General features: G+C 47.5%; 1 protein-coding gene across 1 annotated transcript; it reads right to left on the bottom strand.

Annotated features, from left to right (window-relative positions):
* CFAP141 (cilia and flagella associated protein 141) lies at window positions 1–11,520 on the bottom strand. The gene is made up of 4 exons (XM_003941862.3): window positions 11,154–11,520; window positions 10,757–10,797; window positions 1,956–2,085; window positions 1–439 (listed from the first exon to the last, which is right to left on the bottom strand). Exons 1-4 carry the CDS (start codon window positions 11,184–11,186, stop codon window positions 338–340), a joined length of 306 nt encoding a protein of 101 aa, XP_003941911.1. The 5' UTR covers window positions 11,187–11,520; the 3' UTR covers window positions 1–337.
* Between the last annotated feature and the right edge of the window lie 18 nt (window positions 11,521–11,538).

Genomic DNA, 11,538 nt, shown 5'->3' with positions numbered 1-11,538 from the left:
TTTGAGCCTTTAAGAACTCATTTTATTTGTTATACAAAATCAGGATTCTCAACTCACTTTGTCCGCCCCTCCTCACCCCTGCCCTCTTACGTCAACACAGTAAATCCCACTCTGACCACAAGGCGTCACTCTTGTTTTTACCGTTGTTTCATAGATTGCTTCCCAAACAGCAGCAAGGGATTAACAAAAGTGAAGTGAGAGTGGGAGCACTGTCTTAAGTCCAAGGCAGATAGCGAGATCCAGGTATGTTTTGGGAGGGAGGTTCAAGGTGGTAGAGGCTCTAGAAGGCTAGGTTAGCAGGCATATTGAGAAAGGAAGAACGTTGTTTCGGATGCCATCACAATCTCTCTACATAAAAAGCTTTGCCTATCTGATTTAATTCCCGCTGGTACTGCTGATACTCCTTTTCAAACAGCTGGTGCAGGGCAGCTTGGCGAACCTGGTAGGGAGGACAGAATAGAGTATGGTGTTTGCTTCTGTTTACCACCCTTTCTTATTCTTTCTCCCTAGTTGCTTTCCCATTACTTGTGTTCTCTTGGAGCTGGACTTAGTTGTGACATAAGGCTAGGTGGTAGCAGAGACTGAACCAGTGGAGGGGAAACCTATCCAATTTTTTTCTCCACGGTTGAAGCCCTATGTTTGGCAAATATTTGCTGAGAACCTACCATGAACCAGAAACTCTTATTAGGCAACTGGGATACAAAGATGGTTACATACTGGGCGCGGTGGCTCACACCTGTAATCCCAGCAGTTTGGGAGGCCGTGGCAGGCGGGTCACAATGTCAGGAGATGGAGATCATACTGGCTAACATGGTGAAAACCCATCTCTACTAAAAATGCAAAAAATTAGCCAGGCATGCTGGCACGTGCCTGTAGTCCTAGCTACTCAGGACTACTTGAGACTGAGGCAGTAGAATCGCTTGAACCCAGGAGGTGGAGGTTGCAGTAAGCCGAGATCATGCCACTGCACTCCAGCCTGGGTAAGAGTGAGACTGCATATCAAAAACAAAAACAAAAAGACAAAGATGATTACTGACAGCAAGTTGGGACCCCGGAAGAGAGAGAGATACGCACTAAGAGGCAGTTTGTGTTTTTTTTTTTTTTGAGATGGAGTTTCGCTCTTGTTACCCAGGCTGGAGTGCAATGGCGCGATCTCGGCTCACCGCAACCTCCGCCTCCTGGGTTCAGGCAATTCTCCTGTCTCAGCCTCCTGAGTAGCTGGGATTACAGGCATGCGCCACCATGCCCAGCTAATTTTTTGTATCTTTAGTAGAGACGGGGTTTCACCATGTTGACCAGGATGGTCTCGATCTATCGACCTCGTGATCCACCCGCCTCGGCCTCCCAAAGTGCTGGGATTACAGGCTTGAGCCACCGCGCCCGGCCTTGTTTGTTTGTTTTTGAGACTGAGTCTTACTCTGTCACCCAGGCTGGAGTGCAGTGGCACAATCTCAGCTCACTGCAACCTCTGCCTTGGGTCAAGCGGTTCTCATGCCTCAGCTTCCCAAGTAGCTGGGATTATAGGCATGTGCTGCCACGCCTAGCCAATTTTTGTGTTTTTAGTAGAGGTGGGGTTTCTCCATGTTGGCCAAGCTGGTCTCAAACTCCTGGGCTCAAGCAATCTGCCCGTCTTGGTCTCCCAAAGTGCTGGGATTACAGGCGTGAGCCAGGCACCCAGCCTAAGATGCAGTTTTGAGTTTCCAAGATGAAAGGAGCAGGAACTAGAGTATACTTTGGGACTTTAAGATGTGCTGCCTATAAGGTGGATGCAAAGAATCAAATGAAAAAGAGTTCTGGCAACAGGGTTAGAGTTATGTTGCTCTGGTGTAAAGCTGAAAACCTAGAGGCAAACGAGATAAATGTGCAATGACACACACTAAGAGCTCGGAAAACTCAGTGGGCAAACGCACAGGGCAGTAATGAATGAGGCTTCAGGCTGCCCTGCTAGAACTCACCCTTAGTAGTTGCTTTTTGGCCAGTGCCAATTCTTGTGCCATGGTGTCCTGCATCTTTAGGGTGGCATATGGGTTTCTTCTCTGGGCCAATGTCATTTGCCACAGACAGTCAGTATGTGCATTTCGCCACCTGCTCCAGGTGGGCAGAGGTTGAATGGGTTAGATTAGGAGGCAAGACAAAAACCCCATAGAGTGAGGCTGTCCTGGAACGTCTGTCCTACTGTCAGAAGACTGTAAAATCCTTAAAAGGGTAATTTAGAACCTAGTATGTATTAAGTACATTATATCATTTAATCACTATGATAACTATGTGGCATAGGCATTAATTTTTACCTAATACAGATAAGGAAACTAAAAGTTGTGAGATGCCCAAGGTCACTTAATGGCAGACCTGGGTCTCAAATCCAGAGTTTCATTCTGTCATCTAGGCTGGCATGCAGTGGTGTGATCTTGGCTCATTGCAATCTGCCTCCAGGGTTCAAGCAATCCTCCTGCCTTGGCCTCTTGAGTAGCTGGGACTACAGGCATGCTCCACCATGTCTGGCTAATTTTTGTATTTTTAGTAGCAATAGGGTTTTGCCGTGTTGGCCAGGATGGTGTCCAACTCCTGACCTCAGGTAATCCACCTACCTTGGTATACCAAAGTGCTGGGATTGCAGGTGTGAGCCATCACACCCGGCCTCAAATCCAATTTCTCTAAAGCTAATATCCCTTCTATCATACTAGTGATTCTCAGCCCTGGCTAGACTGGAATCTTCATTGAGGTTTTAATTTTTTTTTTTTTTTTTTGAGAAATAGTCTAGCTTAGTTGCCCAGGCGAGAGTGCAATGGCGCAATCTTGGCTCACTGCAACCTCTGCTTCCTGGGTTCAAGCAATTCTCATGCCTCACCCTCCCGAGTAGCTGGGATTACAGGTGCCTGCCACCATGCCCAGCTATTTTTTTTTCTTTTGAGAAAGAGTCTCCCTCTGTCGGCCAGGCTGGAGTGCAGTGGCACAATCTCGGCTCACTATAACCTCCATCTCCCGGCATATATTCACTGTTGGGATTTTGAAAAAATCAAAAGTACGGCCGGGCGCGGTGGCTCACGCCTGTAATCCCAGCACTTTGGGAGGCCAAGGCGGGTGGATCACGAGGTCAAGAGATCGAGACCATCCTGGTCAACATGGTGAAACCCCGTCTCTACTAAAAATACAAAACATTAGCTGGGCGTGGTGGAGTGTGCCTGTAATCCCAGCTACTCAGGAGGCTGAGGCAGGAGAATTGCCTGAACCCAGGAGGCAGAGGTTGCGGTGAGCCGAGATCGCGCCATTGCACTCCAGCCTGGGTAACAAGAGCGAAACTCTGTCTCAAAAAAAAAAAAAAAAAAAAAAAAAAAATCAAAAGTACATTTTCCACATGTTGAAAAAATTGAGTCCACACAGAAATCTATTAAATTAAAAGCAAAAAATTTTCTGGGTGCACAGGCTCAGCCTGTAATCCCAGCACTTTGGGAGGCCGAGGCAGGTGGATAACTCAAGGCTAGGAGTTCAAGACCAGCCTGGTCAACATGGTGAAACCCCATCTCTACTAAAAATACAAAAACTAATCTGGCATGGTGGCATGCACCTGCAATCCCCAGCTACCCAGGAGGCTGGGGCATGAGAAGCACTTGAACCTGGGAGGTGGAGGCTGCAGTGAGCCAGGATTGTACCACTGCACTCTAGCCTGGGTGACAGAGTAAGACTGTCTTAAAACAGAGAGACTCTGTCTCAAAAAAAAAAAAAAAAAAAAAAAAAAAAAAAAAAAAAAAAAGTTATCTCTAACTGGGCACAGTGGCTCACGCCTGTAATCCAGCACTTTGGGAGGCCAAGGCGGGTGGATCACTCAAGGTCAGGCAGGAGTTCGAGGCCAGCCTGGCCAACATGGTGAAATCCCATCTCTACTAAAAATATATAAAAATAAGCTGGGCATGGTGGCGGGTCCCAGCTACTCAAGTTAATTATTATTTGGGGACAGAGTAGCACTCTTGTCACCAGGCTGGAGTGCAGTGGCATGATTTCAGCTCACTGCAACCTCCACCTCACAGGTTCAAGCGATTCTCCTGCCTCACCATCCTGAGTAGCTGGGATTACGGGCATGTGCCACTATGCCCAGCTAATTTTTATATTTTTAATAGATATGGGGTTTTTACCTTTTGTCCAGGATGGTCTTGACCTCTTGATCTTGTGATCTGCCCCCATCGGCCTACCAAAGTGCTAGGATTACAGGCGTGAGCCACCACCCCCGGCCCTCGGGTTAATTAAAAAAATTTTTCGGCCGGGCGCGGTGGCTCAAGCCTGTAATCCCAGCACTTTGGGAGGCCGAAGCGGGTGGATCACGAGGTCAACAGATCGAGACCATCCTGGTCAACATGGTAAAACCCCGTCTCTACTAAAAATACAAAAAATTAGCTGGGCATGGTGGCGCGTGCCTGTAATCCCAGCTACTCAGGAGGCTGAGGCAGGAGAATTGCTTGAACCCAGGAGGCGGAGGTTGCGGTGAGCCGAGATCGCGCCATTGCACTCCAGCCTGGGTAACAAGAGCGAAACTCCGTCTCAAAAAAAAAAAAAAAAAAAAAAAATTTCATATATGTATGTATATGATATATTTGCACGAGAAACTGCTATTTTGTTGCGAATGACTGAAGTCTTTTTCTTTCTTCTTCTTTTTTCTTTTTTTAAGACGGAGTTTTGCTCTTGTTACCCAGGCTGGAGTACAATGGCACGATCTCAACTCACCTCAACCTCTGCCTCCTGGGTTCAAGCAATTCTCCTGCCTTAGCCTCCCGAGTAGCTGAGACTACAGGCACGCGCCACCATGCCTAGCTAATTTTTGTATTTTTAGTAGACGGGGTTTTACCATGTTGACCAGATGGTCTCGATCTCTTGACCTCGCGATCCACCTGCCTCGGCCTCCCAAAGTGCTGGGACTATAGGCGTGAGTCACCGTGCCCGGCCTTCTTTTTTTTTTGTTTTTGTTTTTTTTTGAGTCAGAGTCTTGCTCTGTAGCCCAGGCTAGAGTGCAGTGTCCATCTGGTCTCACTGCAACCTCTGCCTCTGAGGTTCTCCTGCCTCAGCCTCCTGGGTAGCTGGGATTACAGGTATGTGCCACCATGCCCAGCTGATTTTTGTATACATACGTATTTTTTTTAGACAGGGTCTCACTCTGTTGCCTAGGCTGGAGTGCAGTGGTGTGATTATGGCTCATTACAGTGTCAACCTCTTGGTCTCAAGCAATCCTCCTACCTCAGCTGCCTAAGTAATTGGGACAACAGGTGTGTGTCTGGCCTTTTTTTTTTTTTTTTTTTTTTTTTAGACAGAGTATTACTCTGTCACCCAGGCTGGAGTGCAGTGGTGCATTCTCAGCTCACTGCACCCTCCGCCTCCCGGACTCAAGCAATTCTCCTGCCTCAGCCTCCTGAATAGCTGAGCTTACAGGCACCCACCACCACACCAAGCTAATTTTTGTATTTTATTTATTTATTTTTAAGACGGAGTCTTGCTCTATCACCCACACTAGAGTGTACTGGCGTGATCTCAACTCACTACAACCTCTGCCTCCCAGGTTCAAGCAATTCTTAAATTTTTTAAATTTTTATTTTTAATTTTTTTTTTCTTTTTTTTTTTTTTTCTTTGAGACAGAGTTTCGCCCTTGTTACCCAGGCTGGAGTGCAATGGCGCGATCTCGGCTCACCGCAACCTCCGCCTCCTGGGCTCAGGCAATTCTCCTGCCTCAGCCTCCGGAGTAGCTGGGATTACAGGCACGTGCCACCATGCCCAGCTAATTTTTTGCACTTTTAGTAGAGACGGGGTTTCACCATGTTGACCAGGATGGTCTCGATCTCTCGACCTCGTGATCCACCCGCCTCGGCCTCCCAAAGTGCTGGGATTACAGGCTTGAGCCACCGCGCCCGGCTTTATTTTTAATTTTTAAAAATTCTTTTTCTTTTTCTTTTTTTTTTTTTTTGAGACAGAGTTTCGCTCTTGTTACCCAGGCTGGAGTGCAATGGCGCGATCTCGGCTCACCGCAACCTCCACCTCCTGGGTTCAGGCAATTCTCCTGCCTCAGCCTCCTGAGTAGCTGGGATTACAGGCACGTGCCACCATGCCCAGCTAATTTTTTGTATTTTGAGTAGAGACGGGGTTTCACTATGTTGACCAGGATGGTCTCGATCTGTTGACCTCGTGATCCACCCGCCTCGGCCTCCCAAAGTGCTGGGATTACAGGCTTGAGCCACCGCGCCTGGCCTTTTTTTTTTTTTTAATAGAGACGGGGTCTTGCTATGTTGCCCAGGCTGGAGTGCAGTGGCTATTCACAGGCAAGATCCCATTACTTATCAGCACGGGAGTTTTGACCTGCTCTGTTTCCAACCTGGACTGGTTCACCCCTCCTTAGGCAACCTGGTGGTCCCCTGCTCCTGGGAGGTCACCATATTGATGCCGAACTTAGTGCGGACACCTGATCGCATAGCGCACTACAGCCCAGAACTCCTGGACTCAATAGATCCTCCAGCCTCAGCCTCCCAAATAGGTGGGACTATACAAACGCGCCACCGGTTCAAGCAATTCTTTGCTTCAGCCTCCTGAGTAGCTCAGACTACAGGCACGTGCACCATACCCTGCTAATTTTTTTGTATTTTTAGTAGAGATGGGGTTTCACCATCTTGGCCAGGCCGGTCTTGAACTCCTCACCTCATGATCCACCCACCTCAGCCTCCTAAAATGCTGCGATTACAGGCATGAGCCACAGCACCTGGACAATTTTTGTATTTTTAGAAGAGACGGGATTTCACTATGTTGGCTAGGATGGTCTCGATCTCTTGACCTCATGATCTGCCTGTCTTGGCCTCCCAAAGTCCTGGGATTATAGGCATGAGCCACTGCACCTGGTCTGTGCCTGACTAATTTTATTTTTTTTGTGGAGACGGGGGTCTCATTATGTTGCCCAGTCTCAAACTCCTGGGCTCAAGTGATCCTCTGCCTTGGCCTCCCAAAGTTCTGGGATTACAGGTGTGAGCCATCATACCCAGCCACTTGGGCATGTTTCCAGAATTTTATTTTTTGAAATGGAGTCTTGCTCTGTCCCCCAGGCTTGAGTGCAATGGTGCAATCTCGGCTTACTACAGCCCCCACCTCTAGGGTTCAAGCGATTCTCCTGCTTCAACCTCCTGAGTAGCTGGGAATATAGGTGCCTGCTATCATGCCCGGCTAATTTCCTTTTTTTTTTTTTTTTTTTTGAGATTGAGTTTTGCTCTTGTTGCCCAGACTGGAGTGCAATGGCATGACCTTGACTCTCTGTAACCTCTGCATCCTGAGTTCAAGCAATTCTCCTGCTTCAGCCTCCCGAGTAGCTGGGATTACAGGCATGTGCCACCATGCCTGGGTAATTCTGCACTTTTAGTAGAGACAGGGTTTCTCCATGTTGGTCAGGCTGGTCTCGAACTCCTGACCTCAGGAGATCCACCCACCTTGTCCTCCCAAAGTGCTGGGATTACAGGTGTGAGCCACTGCGCCTGGTCCATGCCAAGGTAATTTTTGTATTTTTTTTTAGCAGAGACTGGGTTTTGCCATGTTGGCCAGGCTGGTCTTGAACTCCTGGCCTCAAGCAATCCGCCCACCTCAGCCTCCCAAAGTGCTGGGATTACAGACATGAGACACCGCACCTGGCCAAAATTTTTCTATCATAAAAATTTCTATTGGCAAGTACATCTTCTTCTTTTTTTGAGACGGAGTTTTGCTCTTGTTGCCCAGGCTGGAGTGTGATGGCGTGATCTCGGCTCACCACAACCTCTGCCTCTTGGGTTCAAGTGATTCTCCCGCCACAGGCGTGATTCTCCTGCTACAGGCGTGATTCTCCTGCTAAAGGCGTGATTCTCCTGCTACAGGTGTGAGCCACTGCGCCCATTCTTAACTTTTCATATTATCGCATTGAGATTTACTTCATTTAGTTTAAAGGTGACTGCACAGGATGTCTGTACAATTTAACCAGCTAGGTTTTCTAGCTTTTTTACTTTTATCAACAATGCTTGCCAGGCATGGCGGCACACACCTGTAACTCCCAGCTACTCGAGTCTACAGGCCACTTATTGCTTGAGCCCAGGAGTTCAAGACTAGTCTGGGTAACATAGTGAGACCCTGTCTCAAAAAAAACACCTGTCCATGTGGTGGCTCACGCCTGTAATCCCCGCACTTTGGGAGGCCGAGGTGGGTGGATCGCCTGAGGTCAGGAGTTGAAGACCAGCCTGGCCAATATGGTGAAACCCCATCTCTACTGAAAATACAAAAATTAGCTGGGTGTGGTGGTGGGCACCTGTAATCCCAGCTACTCAGGAGGCTGAGGCAGGAGAATTTCTTGGACCCGGGAGGCAAAGGTTGCAGTAAGCTATCGTGCCACTGCACTCCAGCCTGGGAAACAAGAGCTCAATTCTGTCTCTAAATAAATAAATAAAAGCAATATTGTCACAAACATTCTTTTTTTTTTTTTTTTTTTTTTGAGACGGAGTTTCGCTCTTGTTACCCAGGCTGGAGTGCAATGGCGCGATCTTGGCTCACCGCAACCTCCGCCTCCTGGGTTCAGGCAATTCTCCTGCCTCAGCCTCCTGAGTAGCTGGGATTACAGGCACGTGCCACCATGCCCAGCTAATTTTTTGTATTTTTAGTAGAGACGGGGTTTCACCATGTTGACCAGGATGGTCTCGATCTGTTGACCTCGTGATCCACCCGCCTCGGCCTCCCAAAGTGCTGGGATTACAGGCTTGAGTCACCGCGCCCGGCCATTGTCACAAACATTCTTATGTATGTACCTTCCAGTGCTTTTCCTAGTATGTACATGTAAGGTAAATTCCTATTTTTGCCAGTTCAACAGATACGTGAATTCAAATTTTGATAGATTTTATCTAACTGCCTTTGTAAACACGGCTGTATCAACCTAGACTCCTATTAAAATTACATGTGTTTTTGTTTCTTCACATCCTTGCTAGCTCTGGATATAACCTTTGAAACTTTAAAAAAAGGCTTCTCTTAATCCCATCTCAGACCATTTTAATCAGAATCTCCTAGGCTAAGAACTAGGCATCAGTATTTATTTATTTATTTATTTATTTATTTATTTTTTTTTTTTGAGACGGAGTTTTGCTCTTGTTACCCAGGCTGGAGTGCAATGGCGCGATCTCGGCTCACCGCAACCTCCGCCTCCTGGGTTCAGGCAATTCTCCTGCCTCAGCCTCCCGAGTAGCTGGGATTACAGGCACGCGCCACCACTCCCAGCTAATTTTTTGTATTTTTAGTAGAGACGGGATTTCACCATATTGACCAGGATGGTCTCGATCTTTTGACCTCGTGATCCACCCGCCTCGGCCTCCCAAAGTGCTGGGATTACAGGCTTGAGCCACCGCGCCAGCCCTATTTATTTATTTAAATTAAATTTTTTGGTAGAGATCGGGATCTTGCCATGTTGCCTAGGCTGGTCTCAAACTCCTGAGCTGAAGCGATCCACCTACCTTGGCCTCCCAAAGTGTTGGGATTACAGGCATGAGCCAATGCACCTAGCCCATTTTGTTTTGTTTTGGGACAGGGTCTTCCTCTCTCACCCAGGCTGGAATGCAGTGGTAGCATCACAGCTCGCTGCAGCCTTGATCTAGGCTCAAAGGATTCTTCTGCTTCAGCCTCCTGAGTAGGTGAGACTACAGGTATACAACACCACACCTGGCTAATTTTGCCCAGGCTGGCCTTGAACTCTGGGCTAAAGCAATCCTCTGCCTTGGCCTCCCAAAGTGCTGGGATTATAGGTGTGACTCACCATGGCAGGCTTGCATCAGCGTATTTTCAAAAGCTCATCAGGTAGAAATGATACGCAGCCCAGTCTTGTGAATCTTCTCATTCACTGATTCAACAAATACTGCACTACCAACTACATGATTAGTACAAAGCCAGGCAACAAATACTTGAATTCTTTTTTTGTTTTGAGATGGAGTCTTATTCGCTCTGTTGCCCAGGCTGGAGTGCAGTGGTGCAATCTTGGCTCACTGCAACCTCCACCTCCTGAGTAGTTGGGATTACAGGTGCCCGCGACCACGCCTGGCTAATTTTTTTTTCATTTTTAGTAGAGGTATTTTGCATTTTCACCATAATGGCCAGGCTGGTCTCGAACTCCTGACCTTGTGATCCACCTGCCTTGGCTTCCCAAAGTGCTGGGATTTCAGGCGTGAGCCACAGTGTTGAATTTTTTTTTTTTTTTGAGATGGAGTTTCGCTCGTTACCCAGGCTGGAGTGCAAAGGTGCGATCTCGGCTCACCGCAACCTCCGCCTCCTGGGTTCAGGCAATTCTCCTGCCTCAGCCTCCTGAGTAGCTGGGATTATAGGCATGCGCCACCATGCCCAGCTAATTTTTTGAATTTTTAGTAGCGACGGGGTTTCACCATGTTGACCAGGATGGTCTCAATCTCTTGACCTCGTGATCCACCTGTCTCGGCTTCCCAAAGTGTTGGGATCACAGGCGTGAGCCACTGCGCCCGGCCTGAATTCTTAATAAAAATAATAAAAACAAGCTTCAATTTTCCTCCAGAGAATGGGAAGCAGGGGACAATAAAAACCTAATCTAGTGGGCGCTAAGAGGCTGATTTCGTTTGCTTTGAGAACAAGGCTGCTTCTCCCCCTTTCCACATTTGTTTTCCTGTTTGACCAGCACCTAAAGAGATGCAGCAGAGTTGGGAGGTGGCTCAGGGAGGACAGTAGAGTGAAAGGTCAAGCTCAAAGGTAAAGAGAGGGGATAGTAGCAGATTACCTGTCGACCATCTTCTTAAGTCCCATGACCCTTTGAAAACTCTGCAAGAAAAGGTAGTTCTGTTGATCTGCCTCAGTCTCCAGAACCTCACCTCTAGAACCCTATTCTAATGAGAGACTTAGTCCTTTTTGAGAAAGAAAGCAGTCAATTTCCTAGGGGGGATAGGAAGAGGAAAGCTCTACTTCTTTCAGAATGATCTAAGAAAACATGCAGGGGTTGGATGCAGCACATATTTGAATACCTACTATGTACTAGACATAGCCTCCCACTCCTGTTACTAATTATAGTATACCCTTGTTACATCAAAAGCCTTTCCCAGTAAAAGATGCACTTATAGTAAATTGATCTGGAAACCTCATCAAACTTCAACCCAGCCCCTCCTTCCAACTCTGCATACCTCTTCTACTTTTGTCATCTTTTCCACAGACATGTTTATAGATTTGCTTGATATAGTCTGAGGAGACTTGACAGGCTCTTCTTTCTGTTTAGTTCAGTAACCGAGGTTTCAGTAGTCATAGCAACATTTACGCCTCCAACAATGACCCTGGGCCTAGGAGTTGATTGGCCACCTGGCCTGTTGCCCCAGAAACCTTGAGAGAATCCTTGTTCTGTAGACTTCTGCTGATGACACAGGCAATCCTATGAGCAAGAGTCACAGTCCCAGTTTTAGGATTTCTTCTGCTAGGGTCTCAAGGGATATCTGTATGGTCCTAGGTCCAGGGTATGCACACAGCACCACCAATTCTCTAGAGGCAAATCCTCATGCATGCCCTATGCTCTGT

The sequence above is a fragment of the Saimiri boliviensis genome, chromosome 19 (genome assembly GCF_048565385.1).
Source record: "Saimiri boliviensis isolate mSaiBol1 chromosome 19, mSaiBol1.pri, whole genome shotgun sequence".
Taxonomy (NCBI): Eukaryota; Metazoa; Chordata; class Mammalia; order Primates; family Cebidae; genus Saimiri; species Saimiri boliviensis.
The sequence above is the reverse complement of the archived record's forward strand: the minus strand, read 5'-3'. Positions and strand labels throughout refer to the sequence as shown.

Bases quoted from the DNA above. Each gene is read 5' to 3' on its own strand.
- CFAP141 (XM_003941862.3), bottom strand. From the start codon at position 11,186: ATGTCTGTGGAAAAGATGACAAAAGTAGAAGAG. The intron at 2,086-10,756 runs GTAATCTGCTAC...CACCTGGAGCAG, and splicing joins CTTAAGAAGATGGTCGACAG to GTGGCGAAATGCACATACTG. The intron at 440-1,955 runs GTGAGTTCTAGC...CCTCCCTACCAG, and splicing joins CCAAAAAGCAACTACTAAGG to GTTCGCCAAGCTGCCCTGCA.